General features: G+C 37.5%; 1 protein-coding gene across 10 annotated transcripts in view; it reads right to left on the bottom strand.

Annotated features, from left to right (window-relative positions):
- Positions 1-24,821, bottom strand: part of LOC126484604 (FK506-binding protein 5-like) — a 216,535-nt gene that overhangs the window by 139,210 nt on the left and 52,504 nt on the right. For 4 of the 10 annotated variants that reach the window (XM_050108179.1, XM_050108177.1, XM_050108178.1 and 1 more), the window contains one exon: positions 21,543-21,643. In XM_050108179.1, the coding sequence (XP_049964136.1) occupies positions 21,543-21,643 (101 nt within the window). Of the gene's footprint in view, positions 1-3,141; positions 3,217-21,542; positions 21,644-22,148; positions 22,289-24,821 lie in introns of all 10 variants that reach the window. The other 6 variants (XM_050108171.1, XM_050108173.1, XM_050108181.1 and 3 more) reach the window with 3 other exon arrangements.

Here is a 24,821-nt window from a genome sequence, read left to right as displayed (position 1 = left end):
ATTTAGACATCTTAAAATATTATTTTAATGCTTTTTTTTTCATCAAAGGTAATGGTGCAGCATACTGGTGCATACCATCACACACCACCTACAACACAAGAATCCAAAACAGAATGGGCAAATACAGAATGACTATCAGGTGCCTACTATTCACTTCATAATGACTGGCCCCTGGCTGCGAGCTCATGTTCTGGAAACATTGCACAACAAACATAATTCTGTTGTATCTTACTGGAACCACGGAAATATCTAGTTTTATTTTGTATGTGAACATCATATTTTGGCTGGAAGGGGGTGGCCTAAGCAGAAACATTTAAGACAAAGAATCCCTTTTTGAGTTCTTTTTGGCAAGTGTCAACTTTAAAGTGTCACAGAAGCAACATTTCAATTATGTGAACAATTTACTTTTCTATTGTGCTGAAGGAAACATGGATGTAGAGCTTGAATGTTGGTTACATCATGTATCATTACTAATGAATAATGTCCATAGTTAACAGTTAAGAGCTCATAAAGCAGCTGCATTAGTAGCTGCAATCTATGCAAGGCTTTGATTGGTCTTAGTTGTCATATCAGTGTGCTGTCACTTTTATAATGTGCAATAAGTGCCAGTTCCACCAGTGAATAGTGGCAAATTTGTTTTCAGGTTCTAATACAGCACTGCCAAATTCAGTGGCTGTTGCTTGTAGAGGACGTGACTCTTCCTTTTCAGAAGCTGTAAAATGGGAAATTGTTTATGAATACTCAATATACAAGTAGCACTCTATTGGAGCGATGAACAATGGAAAGAGTTCCACATTTGTAACAGTACATGAAGACATGCGCTGTGATGTGCAGCAATGAGCTGGAATAAGTTTACCTCATCAGAATGATGAATCACAAAAATAAATAAATAAAAAATTAAATAAAACTACTTTTATTACTTTTGGCTCAAATGGTTCAAATGGCTCTGAGCACTAAGGGACTCAACTGCTGAGGTCATTAGTCCCCTAGAACTTAGAACTAGTTAAACCTAACTAACCTAAGGACATCACAAACATCCATGCCCGAGGCAGGATTCGAACCTGCGACCGTAGCGGTCTTGCAGTTCCGGACTGCAGTAGTTTTGCTGCTGACTGACATCCCTCCACTATTTTAGTTACCAACTTATTTAACACCCTTTCTGTGTATCTGTTTTCAGTATCACTGCAGTCCTCCAGATAATCTGGGGAATTCTTTGCAGAGTGGAATAGCAAAGCTGTATTTTATCAGTTATACTGAATGTCTTGTTTTATCTTGTTTTTCTTTGATGACACCGAAATTGCAGAGTGCCAGAGGTGACCGTAGGTGTTTAATTTTCTTGTCCAATAAGTGAAATACTTTCTTACAGATGGTATGTTAGTAACATGAAGTGTCATTGTGAGAGTTCCAGTAGACTTGTTAATTCCTCTAAGCTATGGTAACAAATGAAAGATGTACACTGTTACTTTCCAGTTATTTAGTAATGAAATCCTCCTCCTACTTCATACTCGGATTTTGTGATATTGAATTTATTATTTGTGTTTCAGATCCTTATCTATAACAACCACAGATCAGTTAGGTAAGCTTGTGAGGATGCTTCTGAACCACTCTTCATAACATCTAGCATTGTTCTCAGAATGGTAATCTGTAAACATCTGTGCCCAATATAACAGAGGCCAACACTTTGCATGAAGCCTTCTTCATTTCCAGTGTTGCACATTATATCTCTCCTTCCGTGTGTCATAATTCCACTCCTCCAGTCACACTACTTTTGAACAGTTCCTCTGGGATATCACCTACATTTTTGATGCATAAAGCATATTCTCTTGTTGTTACACAAACTTTCTGGAATAGTTTACACCACTCCAAATCTCATCAGTGCAATAAACAGTCCATCCAGTATGTCAGCATCATTTTTAATTTCCTACAAGAACTTTCATCTTTTTTTCTGATGTTTATTTTCCACCAGCGCAAGGATTTTGTCCGACTTTTTATTTCTGAAGATTATTTTTCCAACAACACATGAAAGTGTTTTTCTATTCAAGTAAGGAAGGTCTTCCACTTATTTTCCGCATAAAAGTATGGATTTTTCCCCTTGCAACTCCTGCAAAAACTTGTTTATTATACACTTCTATTGTATACAGCTTATTAAAACAAAAACTTAAGTTTCTCAATATATTCTCGAAATTCTATTACTAGAACTGCTCACACCCTGTTCTGTTTTAGTCAGATAATAAGAATATGGCCTGATAATCATGCAGCTCTCTCAACTAATGCATGTCTACAAACATGTAAAAGGCAACAAACTATATCATGATACGTCACAAAAGTACAAAACAGCAAATGATAGCATATTTGTTAGTTATCTGACAAGAAAAACTGATGTAAGCGTGACGAAAATTACAGAAAATTCAGCTCAGAGGTCAGGGAACATGGCTTCCATCAGAACACAAAAACTACCTAAATTAAAAATATGATATTAGTACTTATGTAAAAGTATGTCCTGAAAAACATAGCAGCTGCAAAATGCAACAACAGAACTCACATTTCCACCTTTGGTCTTATTCATATGATTAACCAAAAGGCAAGTTACAACAATCTACATTTGACACTATTATGACAAAACAATAAACTGGACAGCAAATCCAACCGTAAATAGAGAATTGTTATATCCTCGAACTGTCCACACAAGACTGTTGTCAAAAATATGGTCGATCAATTGTGGTTCTCCAAAACTGAAAATTCCAACAAATGCCCGAAAAAGCATGCTGTCATCTAAAGATTTCTATGTATGTTGCCCCCATTCCAACCAAAATATGATATTTACACATCAGGTGAAAGAGGTAGGAAAGGTGTGACTGACAGATGCTCCAGGAATCCGTCATTATTTAATAAGCAACAGAAAAAGTGTTGTAGCAACTTGCAATATCCCATGTTTCTGCATTTGCCAGTAAATCAATTGCAGCAACAGATTTATCAAATCTGTTACACACCTATAGCACCTCTAACTCCTCCTCATAAGAAAGCTGCTTACAGAGGAACATATCCCTTGTCACAATGCAGAAATCTGCATAATAGAAAAAAATCCCATATACATCTTAGTTACTATGCATATCTCAAAAAGAGGTGGGCCTATTCAATTACCTTGTGACTTGTTGCCAACAACTTTTCATTTGTAGAAGCTGCAACATTATTGACTTCTGGAATGTCTTCTGCTGTCTAATGACAGAAAGAGGATATTATGACCAAAAAAATATATTTATCTTAAAAACAGCATTTATGTGATCCATTCTCTCAAAACAGAGCAACCAATTCACATTCACAGTTTTAATTCCGATTAAGCCATCACATACAAAATTCCAAGTAGCATTATATTTGTAAAAATGAAATAGATATAACTTTTAACTCAAGAACATGTTTTCCATCATAAAAATGTGAGATTCATTGTCTCCCAAAACTTCAGAGATCTCCAAAAATTATATTAGAAATTACTAGTGTGAGTAGAACCACGTTCCAGCAGCAGTATTAACATTGTAAATGTTTTGGAGACTACATATGTAAAAGAATATTGGACCTAGGAAACTGACCATTTTTACTGTCACATATGCAACTGTATCTTCCAGAGTAACATACAATAAAACAGATACAAGCTTCAAGACTCATTTTCTACATTTAATTTACTTCTTTGATAGATTACAAATTTTTAAATAATGATGACAGAAAGTATAATTACCCTTCCAAGAAAAAAGTGAGAGGTAAGTTACTGAGCAATTTCTTTCACTTGAGCTTCCAAAATTTCTTGCTCACTCAAAAAACTAGACATGTTTGTAACACACAACACAATTACAGCAGTGAAACCTAACCAGTACATACATGAAATTAAGTCAGTATTATCTACATCTTATCTAAATGGGTACTCTTCAAATCACATTTAAGTGCCCAACAGAGGGTTCATTGAACCACCCTCACAATAATTCTCTATTATTACCATCTCACACAGCACGTGGAAAAAATGAATACCTATATCTCTCTGTGTGAGCTCCGATTTCCCTTATTTTACTATGGTGATCACTCTCCCTATGTAGGTCAGCATCAACAAAATATTCTTGCATCTGGAGGAGAAAGTTGGTGATTGAAATTTTGTGAGAAGATTCTGCCACAATGAAAAATGTCTTTGTTTTAATGTCTACCCCAAATCCTGTATCATTCAGTGACACTCTCTCCCCTATTTCACAATAATACAAAATGTGCTGCCCTTCTGTGGACTTTCTCAACGTACTCTGTCAGTCCTATCTGCTAAGGAGCCCACAGCGCAGAGCAGTATTCTAAAAGAGGACGGACAAGTGTAGGGTAGGCAGTCTCTTTCATAGATATGTTACAACATCTAAGTGTCCTACCAATAAAGTGCAGTCTTTGGTTAGCCGGCCCAACAACATTTTCTGTGTGTTCCTTCCAATTTAAGTTCTTCATAATTGCAATTCCTAGGTATTTAGTTGAATTTATGGCCTTTAGAGTTGACTGATTTATCATGTAACCGAAACTTAACAGATTCCTTTTAGCACACACGTGGATGACCTCACTCTTTTCGTTATTTAGAGTCAATTGCCAATTTCCGCACCATACAGATATCTTTTCTAAATTGTTTTGCAATTTGTTTTGATCTTCTGATGACTTTCTAGTCAATAAATGACATGGATGCTCAGATTGTCTCCTAAATCATTTATATAGATAAGGAACAGCAAAGAACCTATAACACTACCTTGGGGAACGCCAAAAATCACTTCTGTTTTACTCGATGACTTTCCGTCAGTTACCACGACCTGTGACCTCTCTGACAGGAAATCATGAATCCAGTCACATAAAGGAGACTATGTTCCATAAGTACACAATTTCACTACAAGCCACTTATGTGGTACAATGTCAAAAGCCATCTAGAAATATAGAATCAATTTGACATCCCTTGTCAACAGAACTCAACACTTCGTGTGAGTAAAGAGCTAGCTGTGTTTCACAAGAACAATGTTTCCTAAATCTGTGTTGACTGTGTGTCAATAGACCATTTTCTTCGATGTAATTCATAATGTTTTGAAACAATATATGTTCCAAAATCCTGCTGCATTTCGACATTAATGATATGGGCCTGTAATTTAGTGGATTACTCCTACTACCTTTCCTGAATGTTGGTGCGACTTGTGCAACTTTCCAGTCTTTGGGTATGGATCTTTTGTCGAGCCAACAGTTGTACATGATTGTTAAATATGGGGCTATTGTATCTGCATACTCTGAAAGGAACCTAACTGGTATACAGTCTGGACTGGAAAACTTTATTTTGTTAAATGATTTAAGTTGCTTTACTAAGAGGAGGGAGTTAACAAATGGATCAGAATGGCGGAAGGCAAAAAAAAGTAGGAATATAAAATTGAAAACTGGCAACACAAAACCTAACATCTAAATTCAACTAAAACTCATAAAAATAATCTAACAATGAGGAAAGATGATATTCATAAATTTATGATGACAAAAGCTGGATTTGAACTCAGTCAGAACACAACCTAACTTTGAAATCTAGTTTCATTTGTGGCTAAGAATGACAGAATATCAGTATGCCTGAAAGAAAACACTTAGGTTATCTGCTTTGGCCAACATACAATTTTAACCTACATTAAATGTTCACTGGAAGTAAAATAGTATCTTCTAATCCAATCAAACATGTGGTTCCTGGAGAGGGGCAGCAGCCCTTTCAGTAGTTGCAGGGGGAGCAGTCCAGATGATTGACTGATCTGGCCTTGTAACATCAACCAAAATGGTCTTACTGTGCTGGTACTGCGAACGGCTGAAAGTGAGGGGAAACTACAGCCGTAGTTTTTCCCAAGGGCATGTAGCTTTACTGTAGGGTTAAATGATGATGGCATCCTCTTGGGTAAAACATTCCTGAGGTAAAATACTCCTCCACTCAGATCTCCAGGCGGGGACAACTCAGGAGGACGTTGTCATCAGGAGAAACGAAACTGGCGTTCTGCGGATTTGAGTGTGAAATGTCAAATCCCTTAGTTGGGCAAGTAGGTTAGAAAATTTAAAAAGGGAAATGGATAGGTTAAACTTAGATATAGTGGGAATTATTGAAGTTCAGTGGCAGGAGGAACAACTTCTGGTCAGGTGAATACACGATTACAAATACAAAATCAAATAATGGTAATGCAGGAGTGGGTTTAATAATGAATAAAAAAAATACATTAAAAAAATAGGAATGCGGATAAGCTACTATGAACAGCTTAGTGAACAGATTATTGTATCCAAGATAGACACAAAAACCATGCCTACCACAGTATAAGAAGTTTATAAGACAACTAGCTCGAAATATGATGAAGAGATTGAAGACATGATGTTATTCTATTATGGAGAGGAATTATAATCAAGTCGTAATAATTAAATATATATTTCCAGAAGGATGTCAAACTATGAATGTAAAAAAAGTTACAAGATGATTTGCCTCTCACAGCAAATATGATGTGTCAACTTTGCATTTCTGCACGCTAAAGCATTTTTTCTGCTAATTCTGAGTAAGCGACAGAATAAATACCTTAAAATTGAAGTTTTGTGCCATATTTAAAGCATGATAGAAGTTATTCCCTGAAAACTTCAACTGTTAGGTGGTGGTTTATAATTTTGGTCCTTCACACTTGTTACTTTCACGTTCAATAAATGGTTTTGTTGGCATCCACTTTCATATGTTCTTTATCTATACATTCCTTAGGTCAGTGATTATTGCTAGTGCACTAAAATTGAGAAGCTGAGGTAACAGTTGATTCCCCAATAGTAACTCTCAGGCACATTGTACCTTAACTCAGGAACCCCACAGTTGCACGGGAAGTAGGTTTAATAAAGTAATCTACCTTTGAAACCTACAAATTAATCTTCCGCCAACAAAATATATTCCTCCTCTTTAAAATAATACTTTTTTATGCATTTGCTGTCTGCTTCACATCTCCTGTGCAGCAAGGTACATAAACTTAAGTATTAACTGTGTTTTTCTTACTTGTCACTTCTTTTTCCATGTGTTTTTGCTTTTAGTAAGCTTTAATTTTCGAGTACTAGTAATAGCGTTCCATAGATTTCGTGTTTGTTTTGAATAATGTCCAGAGACAGTTAGTGCTTATTTTCATTGTTTCCAACAAGAAGTGTCTAGTAACCACAGTTAAGTCAGCTATCAGCTGCCTTTAGTGAAGTAGCAGTCTAGTTAAAAGTTGACTGCTTAAATCTCTACAGTAAATTGTTGATTTCTTAGGATGGATAGGATGTGTAACTGCTGTGTACGGACGCAGGAGCTGGCTACTGTTCGCGAACAGCTGAACATGTTGATGAGCATGGTCAGCTGTCTACAGGCTGCTGCCTCGGAGTGTAGCGGCAGTGGGGAGTCTGGTGCATCACATGGTACACCCCAGGTGATACATGCTTCACTCACAGTCCCTGCTGTCAAGACATCTTCGCGGGTATGGGGCACGGTTGGGCCACCCTCTCCCCAAGGGGAGTGGCGGGTTCAACGGCATTCGTGTCGCACGAGGCGGAGGGTCAATGTGGAGGCTGGTCGTGTGGCATCACAGACTCGCTCTGCCTGTGAGTGGACATGTGGCCGCTCCTTCAGCAAGGTTCGAGCAGGCACAAGGGGGGAGGGGTTCATTACTGATCGGGAGCTCCAATGTTAGGTGGGTGATGCAGTCCCTTAGTGAAATAGCGGAAAGGTTGGGGTAGAAGGCCAGTGTTCACTCTGTGTGCTTGCTGGGAGGTCTCATCCGAGATGTGGAGGAGACCCTGCCGGCGGCGATAGAGAGCACTGGGTGCACCCGACTGCAAATTGTTGCTCATGTCAGCACCAAAGGCTCCTGGCGTCTGGTTTCAGAGTTTATCCTCAGTTCATACAAACAGTTGGCAGAGTTGGTGAAGGCAGAAAGCCTCGCTCATGGGGTGGAATCTGAGCCAACTATTTGTAGTGTTGTTCCCAGAACCAATCGCGATTTTCTGGTTTGGAGTCGAGTGAAAGGCTTAAACCAAAGGCTCAGGCGATTCTGTAGAGATCTGGGGTGCAAATTTCTCGACCTCTGCTATTGGATGGAGAAATATAGGGTCCCCCTGAATAGGTCAGGCATGCACTACATGCAGGAAGCGGCTACGAGGGTAGCGGAGTACATGTGGAGTGCACATGTGGGTTTTTTATGTTAGAGAATTCCCTCCCTAGGCCCAACAAGACACCTCCTGACACGCGACAAGGTAGCAGTAGGCAAAACGCAACAGGGAATGACAGTATTAATGTGGTAAAAGTAAACTGCAGGAGCGCCTATAGAAGGGTCCCAAGGTCCCAGAACTGCTCTCACTAATACCGTATTTACTCGAATCTAAGCCGCACTTTTTTTCCGGTTTTTGTAATCCAAAAAACCGCCTGCGGCTTAGAATCGAGTGCAAAGTAAATGGAAGTTCTGAAAAATGTTGGTAGGTGCCGCTAGAACTAACTTCTGCCGTTGAATATATGTAACGCTACACAGGCATACTTCGCAGGCACAAAGATAAATACTGGCGCCAAAACCTCTGCGTCAGTAAATACATTTTTTTAAAAAAAAGGTGTAAGACGAGCTTTTTCTCCATCCCGAGTTTCGACCACTGCATTTTCATACATTATCCAACGAAGTAAATACAAATTCCGTGTTGCTCATCTTCGAATGTAGCAGCATTTCAATGTACTACGAAAATCCGACTGGCAAGACTATTTGGGATGTTTGTCAATATGGCCAACTCTACGTTCTGAATTTTTTCCTACCTGTGAGAAGAGATGGTTGCTAATAGGAACTTTTATGAATTGCGAATCACATGCAGTATTTTCTTCAACATAAGAATAATACGGATATAAACATTTTGCCATGTATTCTTTCGTGTTTGCTGCTATCTCATTTAAATCCTGTCTACCTAATAACCTACGAAGCTAGTGTGAGACAGCAGCAAATGCGGAAGAATATACATATCATGTCATGTTTATATTCGTATTATTCTGATGCCTAATAGTGATTCAATCAGAAATGAAGCACGGCAATTGACTAGATTTTTAAATCTAAGATGACTAATTTCTGTGCAGAATGTAATGTACAAAAGAGGCGTCTGCAAAGATTTTCAAACGGAGAAAAATTTTAGCTAAACTGTCGTTCAGAACATCTATCATACGCAGTCTATTATTTGGTTCTTGTTGATCATTATCAAAGAAAGCAGCAGTATAATTAACAACAAATAGCAGTCTCTTGCCATTGTTTCGCTAATGAGACAATTCCTTTCTTTTTTTATTGTAAGAGGCGGTAGCGCGCACGTAAGCAAGCCATGCCGCGAGCGGCGACGGTCATAAACACTTACTATCACAATGCGACAAACAATACATGACACAGTACAATAATGCATTTTCAGCCTAGAGTGACGTAAACACCTATAACAAAGAGAACGGCACTTACCAGATCAAAGAAAAATAAGCAACCCATTCAAACCAGACGAAGCACGCCTGACGCATAGCAATGGCTACCTGGTAAAGCTTAACTGCTAAGCTTAGGACTCGAACTAAACTATTGTAGCTGTATCGTCATTTATTCTACCTAAATTGTGTCTCATATTACAATAGACCAACTTTGTTTAGATTTGGAGGTGCGGCCTAAAACTTTTCTCTCCCCTTGAATTTCGAGTCTCAAATTTCGGGTGCGGCTTAGATTCGGGAAATTTTTTTTTCCTTGATTTCGAGTCTCATTTTTCAGGTGCGGCTTAGATTCGAGTGCGGCTTAGATTCGAATAAATACGGTAAACAGTCACAATGCCCATATAGTACTAGGGACGGAAAGTTGGCTGAAACCAGATGTAAACAGTAATGAAATTCTAAACTCAGATTGGAATGTATACCGCAGAGACAGGCTGGACAGTGAAGGGGGAGGCATGTTTATAGTGATAAAAAGTGCAATAGTATCGAAGGAAATTGATGGAGATCTGAAATGTGAAATAATTTGGGTGAAGGTCATGGTTAAAGCAGGCTCAAACATGGTAATTGGATGTCTCTATAGGCCCCCTGGTTCAGCAGCTGTTGTGGCAGAACACCTGAAGGAAAATTTGGAAAATATTTCGAGTAGACTTCCCGACCATGTTATAGTTTTGGGTGGAGATTTTAATTTGCCAGATATAGACTGTGAGACTTAAACATTTATAACAGGTGGCAGGGCCAAAGAATCCAGTGAAATTTTTTTCAAATGCATTATCTGAAAACTACCTTGAGCAGTTAAACCGAGAACCGACTCGTGGTGATAACATGTTAGACCTTCCGGTGACAATCAGACCTGAACAATTTGAAACAGTTAACGCAGAACAGGGAATCAACAAATTGACACATGGTGCAGGGAATGGCAACTGAATCTCAATGTCGACAAGTGTAATGTGCTTTGAATATGTAGAAAGAAAGATCTTAGCTACAATATAGCAGGTCAGCAACTGGAAGCAGTTAATTCTATAAATTATCTGGGAGTAGGCATTAGGAGTGATTTAAAATGGAATGGCCATATAAAATTAATCGTTGGTAAAGCAGATGCCAGACTGAGATTCACTGGAAGAATCCTAAGGAAATGCAGTCCAAAAACAAAGGAAGTAGGTTACAGTACACTTGTTTGCCCACAGCTTGAATACTGTTAACCGGTGTGGGATCCGTACCAGACAGGGTTGTTAGAAGAGGTAGAGAAGATCCAATGGATAGCAGCGTGCTTCTTTACAGGATCATTTAGTAATCGCGAAAGCATTACGGAGATGATAGATAAACTCCAGTGGAAGACTGCAAGAGAGATGCTCAGTAGCTCGGTACTGGCTTTTGTTGAAGTTTTGAGGACATACCTTCACCGAGGAATCAAACAGTATATTGCTCCCTCCTATGAGTATCTCGCGAAGAGACCATGAGGACAAAATCAGAGAGATTAGAGCCCACACAGAGGCATACCGACAATCTTTCTTTCCATGAACAATACGAGACTGGAATAGAAGGGAGAACCAATAGAGATACTCAAGGTACCCTCCGCCACACACTGTCCGGTGGCTTGCGGAGTATGGATGTAGATGTAGATATAGAAATTATCATATGCAAAAATTTTTCAAACCACAGATGTTTGTCTATATCTCGTTGCCAATATGAACTTGGCATTTCACAAACAACACATTTGCGCCAGAACGAAGTTTTCACTCTACAGCAAAGACTGCTGATACACCACTTCCTGGCAGATTAAAACAGTATGCACAACTGTGACTCTAACCAGGGACCTTTGTCTTTGACAATCAAGTCCTCTACCAACTGAACTATCCAAGTATGACTCATGGCCCATCCTCATAGCTTTCTTTCTGCTAGTAACTCATCTCCCAAGCTTCACAGGAGTTTTTCTGCAAAACTTGGAGAAATAGCACTCCTGTAAGAAAGGCTATTGTGAGGACATGGCTCAGCCACAGTCTGGGGGATGTTTCCAGAACAAATTTTTCGCTCTGCAGCACAGATTGCATTGATATGAAACTTTCTGACAAACTAAAACTGTGTGCTGAACTAAGTTTCCAACCTGAGATCTTTGCGTTTCATGGAAAAGTGCTCTATGCCCCAGGTTTGAAACATATTCTAGCACATAGTTTCAATCTGCCAGACTGTTTTACACATTTGTGATTTGCAAACACACTCCTAAATAGAAAATATTATCACTATAACTTATGCTCAAATACTTGTGTTCAGTACTACTATCATGCTATTTTAATATACTAACTGTGAATTTTAATGAATGCTTACCCAGACAAATTCATGCATAAGCTGCAGCAAATTCAGTGGGAACATATCGTGCGATTATAACAATTGTGCATAACTGGTGATTTGCACACAGTTCACAGACAACAAAATAAGAAATATCCAAATGAAATTAAATATTTTGTTACACATTTTCTATCTTGCAAGAAGAAGTGCTTCATTCGCTAATGCAAACAAACTAATCTGGTAAAACTACTGACTGTAAATGCAAGTAACTTATTACTGACTAAAAGGAATTGATCATCATCATCTCCTACAGGACTGCAAATAATACCATCACAGAAAAGGAAAATCTAAGTACACTAACAAACACATTGTTATATCACAAGGCTACTGAAAGTTTTTATGCTACAGGATCAAAAACATACTCTAGACGTCAGGTGTCTGAATACGATGGTATAGTACAAGTTGAAGGAATCAGTTAAGGTTTATGAATGCAGTTGTAATTGCAAAAGTTTAAACAGTAAGACCTCAGGTTACTGTGTGTGTGTGTGTGTGTGTGTGTGTGGGGGGGGGGGGGGGGGGGGAGAGAGAGAGAGAGGAAAGGATGGGTGGGTGGGTACGTGCATGCAAGTCAATTCATAACTAAAACTATAACACTGTCTCAATATTTGCATCCTTGAACAGACTGAATGCAAAGAAAGTCATACATAATAGAAAAGCATGCGAGAGACGATTATCAGAAAATTTTCCCTTACATTATACTAATGTAATTGTATGATGTGTTGTATTATTCTGGTATTAAAGAAATATTATTGATTCATTTAAAAGAGTAACCTTTTATAAAGATAAGAAGTAATATTATCCATGAAAAATTGTATTTTGTTAATATTCTGCAGCTGATTAGAGATCAAAAATTCTTTAATCATTAAATATTTTGTACTTGGGTTCTGCATCATAAAGTTGGGTGTTGCAATGAGATGAAGAAATTACATAAGTATAAAACACATTGTTTCTTTGGAAATGTATACCAGTTTTCAAGAAAGTTATTCTCTTGTTGTAGTTAGTGAATAGAGCATGTAACAAGCACAGTACCTTTTAGAAAAATGAACAACAGGGTGAAACATAGATCTATATTTTACAGAAATTTGAGAAAAAACTTTTTACATTGTTTTCAAATAGGAACAACTGTTACACAGTCTTAAAAACACTCAGATTTCTACAGCCATGACAAGTAAAATAAGTATCTCGCAATGATGACAGTGGAGTGCCATAGAACTACTTTCATTCTCAGAGTAAATGAAAAAAGCGACTTTTATAATCTTATACAATATATATTATACTGCTCTCACAAAAAGGAATACGTAGGAATACAAAGAAAAAGACACCATGGGCACTGCACCCAAATTATCTCCATTATATAATGTTGTTCTTCTGGTCATGCTTCTTAGCTGCAACAGGCATAAGACGTGCTTTGTTGAGGCTGCACATTTTCGCGATTTTCACCGTAATAAACTCAGGCTGCAGTGTTCTTCTTTGGAATACCAGTGAAGAAGTGTGCACAGAATCAGCCAAGTGAAAAATCATGCAATATGCACTTTTATTTATATACAAAAGCAAACTTCAGAATTTTCCTTCGTATGAGACCACGTGTACAAGAACTGTGTACCAATTCAGAGTTCCGGATTCACTTATTTTACTGATCATGTCGCTTCAGCATAATTTTATATTGATTGTATCAACATCCATTTGTATTGTGATACATTGTGAAATACTGAATATTTGCGAGTGTCGCAATAAACACGTACTGCTATTGTCAATAATAGGCTTGAACTTAATTGTGTTCTTTTATAATTTTTGAGAACAGAGGCCTATCCTCATTCAAAACAATTGTTCTCTAATTTCATTGCACAATTATGTGAAAAACAGGTTATTTTTGAGAATTTTCAGATGCTTACAAAACTTTATTTTTGTAAGTTTTGGATGTGTAATTTATTTCATAGCAGATCAGCACTTGTGGTTCACAGTTCTAGCAAGAATACATCACCCCTGTATTCATTGTATACCAACACAAATAAAGGTGTATTTTTGAGAATTTTCAGACGCTAGCGTTGTTCTTTGCATAATTAATGAGCAATTTGTAGTAAATCAGCATTTGATTTAGTTGCAGATAGTCTAACTAACATAATATGTTACATCTAGTTCCCTTAAAGAGGAGTAGCCACACAAGTTATCTGCATCTATCATAAATAACTCTATATTTAAGTTTGTGAACAACTATATAACCTCAAAGGAAACTAGTAATTTTTACCACAGGTTTTTGTATTGCCTTAATAGAAATCTTATTTTGTTATTTCCTTCCTCTTAGCTCAACTGATTAAAAGATAGTCAGCGGGCTTAATTTAAAGTTATTTGTTCACTGCCTTGTAATACAATACACCAGCCAAAATGCAGTCCCATTAAGAATGCTGTTCTCAAACATGGGATTAATTGGTTGAAATTCGTAAGCAGCTGGAAACGATTGACAGTTGCTGCAAGTCAGTGTGTTGGAAGAGCTCCTGAGATTTGTGTACCTGTGATACCCATACCACAGATACCTCAAGTACTATCCTCTCCTCTGGATCCTGTCACCTCTGCAGAAAGTACAGGATCTACCATTACTCATCCACCTGACTCCATTACTCATCCACCTGACTGCAAGTGGCGTGTCAATGGTAGATCTAGGTGTCCTGTACAGGGTGCATGGGGACCAGGAAGGACTCAAGGTACTGTACCAATCCCTGTAACCAACAAGTTTGAGGTGCTCCCTCTCTCTGAAACTGAAACTTAGGCAGTGGGACTCACTTCCAACTGTTTTGAGGAAACCTGTTTTGTCCAGTGTCGAGAGAAGGCGAACACGAAAGGGTAGGTGTAAAAATAATGTTCAACAGTAAAGGCTTCAAAAAATATAGACCTACAACATATGATCACACAGATATGCTTACCATTTATCCAGTACAAATTGAGGCATGTTCAGAAAGTACATGTACACTAACCGTAACAGGTTGTGGCCTTTTGTTTTTAGAGGGTTGGCAACACTGAGTAGTAGAAGGGGATCCCCTGACCAGAGCAAACATCACAAGAACATGGTAGTAGACAAACTCTAGTTATAGTGTCCAGCTGCACAAAAGATGTAGGTAAAAAATCCCATCATGTGTGAGCCACATGCTGTGATCCACTTCCTAATCGTGGAAAGAATAGCACTTAATGAAATTTTTTTATGAATCAAAATGGTTTGTGGCAAAGATGTTATGAACAGAATGAGTGTGTTAACATGGTGTAGAGTGTTTAGTGGAGGTAGAACAAATGTTCATGATGAACAGAGGGTTGGAAGACCTACTATTTTGACTTGAGTTGGTGCAAAAAATGGATGAAATTTCTGCAATGTTTACACAACTCTCTGAAACTCTCTTATACGAGACACTCACAGAAATGTTGGGATACTGGAAACAGTGTGCAAGATGGGTCGCAAAACACCTGACAGAGGAGCACAAGAAAAATAAAGTCAATAGTGCATGCGAGCAAATTAAATTGGAAGGTGAGGATTTTCTGAGCTCTATTGTGACCAAAAATGAAATTTGGGTGACTCATTACATGCCTGAGGCAAAAAGACAGTTGTCACAGTGGCATCACACCAATTCCCTATCTGCAAAAAAATTCAAACCCATAGTTCTGGTCAAAAAAATCATGGCCTATGTGTCTTGGGGCTGGACAGCATCATTTTGGTTGAATTTTAGCATCAGGGGAAAAACATCAATGCACAACTATATTGTGAGACCCCGAAACATTTTAAAAGGAGTATTCAAAACAAAATGAGGGGTATGCTGACAAGAGGAGTGCACTTGCTGCAAGGCAATGCCCATCTTCACATAGCCTTTTAGCCACCAATGCATCCTAGGACTCATTTAGATGGGATGTTTTGAACCATCCACCATGTTCCCTTGACTTGGCACCTGCAGATTATCATCCTTTTCTTCTCCCTGAAGGCACACAAGAATAAATTTTTAATTGATGAGAGGTTCTGAAGTGGGGGAAGGATCTGACAGGAGAATTCTTTGAGGAGGTCATAAAGAAGATTGTGCCACAGCTTATCACATGTACTGAATGGGATTGCAATTATGTGCAAAAATAGTCAACAAGTGTACCCACAGTATCCTGTAAGTTTTTCAAGTACAATTTTTCAAAAAAGAATGTAAAAATCTAGTACACCTACCTTCTGAACATGCCCCGTACTAAAAATTTTTCATTAGAAAACAATCAAAGTCATCTCTTACAGTGCTACATAACATTTTCATCTTGATGACTTGATTCAGTTAAAACTATTAACAATTAACAAGGCTTAATTACATGTAAGTATATAAGCAGACCAATTCTTATCTTCAGGAGGTGCAACTCCAACAAAGCCAATAGATGCTCATATAAATAAATAAATAAATAAATAACAGCTCAGCTAACTTTCACAGCCAAAGAACATTTCCTCAGAGGAGAAAAGAGAACTAGCTGACAGGAGTGGGAGGTGCAGAGAATCTGAGTGATCTGTCCCTCCTGTCCCCCTTCTTTCTCAACTGTTTCCCTATTCTCCCCTGTAGAAGGAACAAATTGTTCTAAAATTTAGTACCTTATAATGATCTGTGAGTTTATACCACATGTGCCTGGAATTCCATCTCATGAATTCAATTACTGGTCAGTCCCTCTGACTATTTGTGGATTTCAAAAATTTCTTATAGAATTTTCCTTTTCATATGAAGGAAAGGTTTGGACAGTTTTCTAACATTAAGTTTGACTATGAAAATGTATGCATTAACTTGGTATCATCTAAAAGATATATAATGACTTTCATAACTTTAACATTACCAATATTTCTTATTGAAACTCATACACCATACAATATGTTCACGAGTACATTCTAATCTGAGGTATCTGCTGCACAAGGTAATGATAAGTAAGCATTATCGATCATTACAAACTAGGAACAACAGGTGTGATTGTGTGACCACACTGTGGTATCATTAATGAAACTGGTTGCTACAGATTTCACATTCTCTCAAAATTAGCCAATACATTACATAAAATCTTACTGCAGGATGTGGAGGCACCACAAAAATACGGAACTAGTGCCACTGAATAATAAGTTGTAACTACAATTGTTTTCCTATATTCTTATTAGTAAAATATATGATACAAATTTCATAGTACTCTGATCCCTTATTTTTAGTACTGCAATTTTTCCATTTAGTAGTGTACGTAAAACAGTAATCACTAGGGACCAGAATAAATAACTTCTCTTTTTTTGGCAAAATTCACACTTAAAATTTTGTTTGTTTGTAAATGATTAGACATACAAATTTAAGGATGAAGCCTTTTGATATTTATATGCAGTAAATAAAGCTTTTCCAAACTATACTTCATAAAACAGTTCATCTGCGTGCAACTGACTAGAAAATAGTATTTATTAGGTAATTTCATGTTTTTGTATCTGTATTCGCATTTATTGCAAATGTAAAATTTTCAGGTCCCTAGTAGTCACTTCTTCAGAACATAAATATATGTAAATAAGTATTATATACACACCCAAAAAAAAAAAAAAACATCCAGAGTGAAGCACCCAAATGCATGGTCGGATGTCACTGTAGTTTCATGCATTTATACATCCTTGGCAGGTATGTAAATGATTAGAGTTGCAATTATCTCTGGCAGCTAGTAAGGCCCCAAGAGGGCATTAATCTTGTCCATGATTCCATGATTTAAAGTTGTTACCAGGTTACCAGACTTGGCAGCGTATACAGAGAGGGGTGTGAACAGCATCAGATATTGAATCATTACTGTGAAAAATGCGAAGTACTGAGTATTCATAAGAGAGGCCATTATCAGCAACTACAAAGTTTAAAGTTTGAATGAGGCCTCATTGTGGGTCTCAATTTAACTACCTGGTCGAATCGTGCAGTATCCATATTTGTGGGTTATTTGGATGTGATAATTTGGATGTGACATTGCCCCAATGTTGGAGAGCACAGGAACGTTTGGGCAGGCATACTCATTGTCAAGATTCTGGTTGACCACATCTGACCACCACAAGGGAGGATCGCTGTATTGTGCACCAAGTAGATCATAACACTTCACATCTGCACCTGCAATCCTAGAACAAGTAGTGGACTTTCTGCAACATGTTGTGTCATCCTGCACCATTGGTCAGAACTAACTGCAGCTGGAATGGTGAATTACCATCCCATGCATACGCTGCTGTTAACACTACAACACAAATGGCTGCATTTAGAGTGGTGCCATGACCAAGAAGAGTGGACTACTGACAAATAGTATTGAACTGTGTATTATGTTCAGCAATGAATCATGGTTCCTCACTACCCTGGATGATCATCACAGGTGTGTATGGTGGCAACCTGGGCAAAAGTCACATCCTTCCAATGTTTTGAAGAGTCAAACCAATGTTGCTCTCACATATGACAGTATGTGTTGCTCTCACATATGACAGTATCATGGTGCCTTTTTCAAAAGGACAATGCTCATCCAAACATGGCACATGCCTCTTTGAACTGTGTGCCTGATGTTGGGGTACTCCAGTACAAAGTAAGGTACCCAGATCTGTCCCTGACAGAAGTTGTGTGGTACCAATTTAGACGTCAACTCTGTCCCATTGCCAGTATCCAGGATATCAAAATCCAGTTACAATGGTTGAGGTTCAATTTGGCTCTGGAGAGTATACAATAACTTTATGGCACACATCCCAACTGAATCGGTGCATGCATCCAGGCAGGAGGGATTGCAGTGTTATATAGGTAAGTGGGCTCATATTGCCAAGTTCTTTGTAAATTTGGCTCGAATTTGTAATCACTGGAGTAACATCATACAACCTTACAACTTATGAAGTTTCATTTTGTTTGCAGTGCCCCTACTGGGTGCTTCATTTCTTTTGTTAGGCTGCATACACTAGTTCAAAATTTAGCAATTACTGCTTACATTATACACATATTTTATGACCTCTAGTGCTTATAGGACAAACCAAATTGGGAATTATTTTATTTAACACAAACTGTTTTTATTTTCAGATAATCTGAACAGTGGGATAAAAATGGTTACTAATGAAATACCAGAAGGAAAGAAAAACAAATAGGATACACATAGGCAAACAACATTTACTACAATGAAATTTTCACTCTGCAGTGGAGTGTACGCTGATATGAAACCTCCTGGCAGATTAAAACTTGTGTCGGACCAAGACTCGAACTCAGGACCTTTGCCTTTTGCGGGCAAGTTCTCTACCATCTGAGCCGCCCAAACACGACTCACGAGCCATCCTCACGGCCTTAATTCCGCCAGGGCCTCATCTCCTAGTTTCCAAACTTCACAGAAGCTCTCCTGAAAAACTTTGCAGAACTAGCACTCCTGGAAGAAAGGATACTGCGAAGAAATGAAATTCTGGAAACTTCCCCCAGGCTGTGGCAAAGCCATCTCTCTGCAATATCGTTTCTTCCAAAAGTGCTAGTTCTGCAAGGTTTGCAGGAGAGCTTCTGTGAAGTTTGGAAGGTAGAAGACAAGGTACTGGCAGAATTAAGGCTGTGAGGATGGGTTGTGAGTCATACTTGGGTAGCTCAGATGGCCCGCGAAAGGCATAGGTCCCGAGTTTGAGTCTCGGTCCAGCATACAGTTTTAATCTGCCAGGACATTTCAACATTTACTATTTAGCACATCATAACGAAACTTCACACAACAGATTTGTGCTTAATACATAGAAACACAGTCAACCTGTGATATCTACTTAAGATGAAATACAGAAGAAAGCAATTCTAAATTTTCAAACAATATGAGCACATCTATGGAACAGGTATCTTGGGTACTACCAATTGTGAGCAATTTATTGTAACACATAATATGAAATCAAAACTGTGATCATACTTTGGAAACTTCTGCATTATATTCACAAGAGAGGATTCTAAATGTAAATTACAGTTCTGTGTTTGCATTACATTCTGAAGAGATGATCCAAACTGTAAATTACAAATTTGATGAATGTAAAATAAGTGGAACTCTTCTCAGGTCCTTGGAGAGCCTATGTAGTCAGAAAATGGTTCTACATTCACTTGTGATTAGAGATATGTCACTTTATGTGTCGTGTACAAAATATTTTAATATTACCTTTCTTAAAGAAAACTACGGACGTTTAATATTACCACTATTTACAACACACTGATATTGTGTTAAAACTCTACACATGAATTACTATGTTGAATTGTTCTATCAGCAGATGATGCACACGGTTATCTTGCTTTAGGTAAGAAACTATCTTGTTACAATTGTCCCACAGTTTCAAATCAGACTACAATGTCAGGAAGCAGGTAGTGTGCTTTGGATGTAGTATTTTGGGTTGTCACATGGGACATGCTAACGCATTTTAGCATATGAACTGAAATAACTATTGCCATAGTAAATTCTGTACTTTCTGGGGGATACAGTGAATAAAAGAAATTTCAAAGCAACATTATGTAATTGTTGTTAAAAATCATAGAACAATCCACAAGGAATTAAAGTTTGTGTTTTCGAATTGTTCTATTATGATGCTTGGAGGAAACTAGTGGAAAAAATTTGGTACAAACAGAAAGAGGGGTGAAGGATTAAGACAGTTTGCTTCATCATGAGAATGTTCATCCACTCCCACCCTATTCATCTGACCATGGCTCTACCCATCTTTATTTTCCCCATGAAATGGAATTCCATTTAACTCTCACTGGGATTGCAACAGTAATCTAACATGTCAGTGGCCTTCCAATAATGATTTGTTCAACTCCTAGTACAAGAGACCAGGGGGACTATGTTGTGGTGACTGGGGAAATTAAAGTATAACAGCAGTATTCTCTTTTTTAATAAGAGATGCTAAGAAGATGATGGCAGCACTGTGTACACTCAGATACCACCATGAGAAGATTTAAAAAACTGATGCACATAAAAATTCCAAGGCTCCACTCAATGAGAATGAGAAGTAAGATGAATAATAATTATCTGAGTCCCAGCTTTAGTTGTTATTGATTTGTCAATTGGTAAGTTGATGGGCAATCATGTTTAGTGTAATGTGTGTGAGATTGAGTGTTTATTCCAAAGTGGTTTTTGTCAAACTGAGTGCAAATCAGAAACAGAAAATTGGACAGTTATTTTATGGTGGCACATTCCTGTCTCATAAAGTAAAGAGACTTAAGACAATGTGTGGCTCCAAATGTCTGATATTTCCCCTAATGACAACAGTTGTAGGATCACAGCATTCAATTGACTGCAATTCCAGTTACTAGTAACACATTAGAAAACTTTTGTAAACTAATGATGAAGTCACTTTTCAGAATAAATTATATAACTATTATAACAAGAAAAAACACAAGTTTATAAACATAACATTTATTTTTGCAAAAATTTTTATTTTGTTATGAAAAGTCCTACATCTAAGTAATGACTTGATGAAAGTCACTACATCTTCTCTCAGTTAAACTTCTGCATAATTATATCTGAAATCCGCACTTTAATTGTCATTTAATTAACTGGTATACATACATTAAACACATTAAAAGTGTTATCCAGAACTAAAATAATTTCAATAACAAGAGTACGAAAAAATGTAGTTCTTCATCTCATTATAGCTCACACCCACACTGCTCATTGTTACTTGGTTGTAAAGCTACTTAGCCATGCAGGACACTTGACAAATGCCAACAGTGTCATTACACAGTACCTTCTTTTCTGACAGAGAACTGTTTTGTGTTCCAGCTCGCTTTTCTAGAATCTCTCTTTGAAGATCCACTTCAGCTATTAATCCTGTGATTGCTGTCATAACTACGAAAGAAGTAGGTCAAAAGAGGGTAAATGAGAGATAAATTACAGCAAAGAAACTTCCAATCATTACTGCCACAAGATTCAGGTCTCAAGAATTCTTGTCTGTGACAGTGGATACAATTAATAATTTCACAAATCTATATTTACAGGGTACGTATCTAAACCACATTACTGATGTTTTGACATTGCTGTTTCTATTTTGCACACCATTTTCAGAAATTTTGTGCTTGATGCACAACAATCTTGCTCTAACTTCATGAGTGATGGCTGTTAATACATTTATTTTCAGCTCTTGATATTCACATCTGTTCTAAGCTGTACAAAATGTGATCATATTCTATTCAGGTATGAAAGTTCATAGTGGTGCACCTACAAACACAAACAGCAATGTTTCCTGGAATTTCTAGCAGTGGACACATTTTCAATGACATGAACTGCAAATGCGATAAAAAATCAAAATGCCATGCAAGCCACCAAGCTGTGGATATGAGCATACTGCCCTAACCTTGGCATGAAATGAACCCAAACACATGCCTGATGAGGAATGCAAGGGAAGAGGAACTGAACCCATCTGAGCTACAATCCTCTCCATGGCTGCTTCTGTCTCCTCAAGCCGCTTGCGCAGGTGATCAATCTCTAGATCCCCTGAAAGACAGACCATAGTAACCTGCCACTGCACCTTTATTCCTAGATGATTTCCAAAACAGGGCTATAGTGAAGAGCCAATAATTCTTTACTGTAGGAGTCATACGATGGTGTTTCTCCTTTAATATTACTTTCTTAGACAGGAAACTAAATTTGTGTCATACTTCTTTTGAAACACAATGGCAAAGCATTAACTTTTGCTTAGCATTAAAATTTGTTTAACATCAACTCTCACTTGGATTCTTCAATGGGACATTGGCTTGCCAGCAAAACTCGTGCATGCCCTCATAAGAAACAAGAAAGATGGACATCTCACATAACTCAATTGTGGACAGCTTATGGTGAACTGAAAGAGATCTTAGAATTAATCAACAGGTCCTACAAATTTCCATTTTTAAAACCAAGCCTCCAGTGTTAACATTAAACAGATCAGTACATCAATTCCATCCAGGTCTCCTCCAGCTTGGGCAACATACAAGTTTATAAGGTTTATGTCAAATACTGGACATAATGCAACTGTTCACTGATTTTGCTGAAGAAAGAATGGGTTAAAAGCTGTTCACAAGTACAAAACAAATGATTCATATGAGAAATAATAATAGTCACAGGACATTCAGATAATGTTTATAACACACAGCAAATATGGTAAAAGAGAATATCAACAACTCAGACTGTAAGAAAAAAATAATAATCTAATATCATTAGCTGCACAGTTTCCTGACCTGAAAAGTTGAGTAGTATAGCTCACTAACAGTTGGAAATGTCCAACATATTTTCTATACTAAAACAGATTAATTCTGGACTGGTATGTCAAATATGCAATCTGATTCAGTAATTATACAAACTTAACTAACACGTTTATATGCAGCTGATAGACTGCTTTTTGTGTATCAAAGTAAATGAGAGTTGTTTTCACACAATAATTCAGAAAGTCACTAAGTTGGACAGAATTACTGAAACATTAACAACTAAAGCATGGCTGACAAGCAAGAAACAAATAGATAAACAGTTGTTCATCTGTTACTTCCAGAACTTTTATACAGTTAATTAGCCAGCAATAATTACTAGGGAACCAATGAAACATTAGGAAAAAAAATTGCACACATATCAGATGTACTAGCCTGAAGCAAAATACTGTACCACAATTTCCAAAGCCCTGGAATACAACAGCAGATACATCATCAATTTCGAGTCTGTAATATAAACTACCAACCGCATCAGGTTATTTTTCCTAATTTTCCCATTTTTCATAATTTGTTGTTCCATTTTAACTCCTTTCTCACTTATCACGTCACTCCAATCTCTCTCATTTCTTTTGTATTTCATATTCACCTGCACTTGAATGATATCTTTACAGTTTTCACTCTCAACTTTGATACATTGATTGAATATAACTAATTATTATATACTCCATAGCTAGCTTCAATTCCTACCTTGCACATTGGGGCTATTTATCTTTTCCTTTTGTCAGTTACACATCAGTCTCTTTCCCCCAATAAAGGAATGACCCCCCCCCCCTCCCGCCTCTAAAAAAAAACAAAAAGTTTCAAAAATCCACCCAGCAGATTGGCAACGAGGGTTGGTGCGCCAGCCAGCCTCCCTGACTTCATATGATGTCATATGGCCAAACTAAAGGACTAGAGGACTAATAACGTGAGACGAATTTCAATATTTTGACTGCTGTTCACAGCAAGGTTTAATACTTTTGAAGTAGTGAGCTGAAGAGAACACAAGTTAGGATACCATGGGATAAAATTTCTCATCTGGAGGCAATGAAAAACAATCTAACAATCTAAATTTTTCTCAAGCAGATTTAGAGCATTACTGCAAATATTTTACTGTATGTTTTTTACAGCTAAAGTATGTCTGTTACACAAAGGTCTTCCATATTAATATGTCTGGACAGAAATTAGTCAAGGTATAGTTACACACGCCTTGGCAGCATGGCTTGCTATTGGTTGAATTTAGTTTGAAATTTGACAATAATAATGGCTGAATGTGTACTTTGTGTGACTGTCTTTGCCAGCAACTACTATTATGCAAGTAGTGTAAAGGCCAAAATCATAGCTTCCCCTCAATCCAGTGCATATCTTCTCTTATTACAACACAGCAACAGAATATTACATAGTGGGTAAAATGTTCAAACACTAACAGCAATACATCAAATACCACTTGCACTCTTCTTTCCATTTGCAAATACGTCACTGAATGAATACAAATGGACCAATGATTGAGAATTAATAGGATATAATTCTTTCAAAACTCCCAATTAAATCCACTTTCACAGACACATGAGTGGCCTGTAGGCAGATGGTGACAATACATAAAAAACACACCTACCATCCATTTGATTGGCTGCCATGACTTTCTTATTACCACTAATGGTAGTTTCATACAAATGTTAACCATATGTTCACAGTGGTCTCACAGTTTATTTCTCTCAATACAAGTCACACGCACGAGACGATTTTCTGCTGATTCCACTTTGTGATCCAGTTTAACAATCATAAGTAGAAGTTTGTGAATACATCAT

Source organism: Schistocerca serialis, chromosome 6 (genome assembly GCF_023864345.2).
Source record: "Schistocerca serialis cubense isolate TAMUIC-IGC-003099 chromosome 6, iqSchSeri2.2, whole genome shotgun sequence".
NCBI lineage: Eukaryota > Metazoa > Arthropoda > Insecta > Orthoptera > Acrididae > Schistocerca > Schistocerca serialis.
Note: the sequence above shows the minus strand (reverse complement) of the source record. Positions and strands in the feature narration are given on the sequence as shown.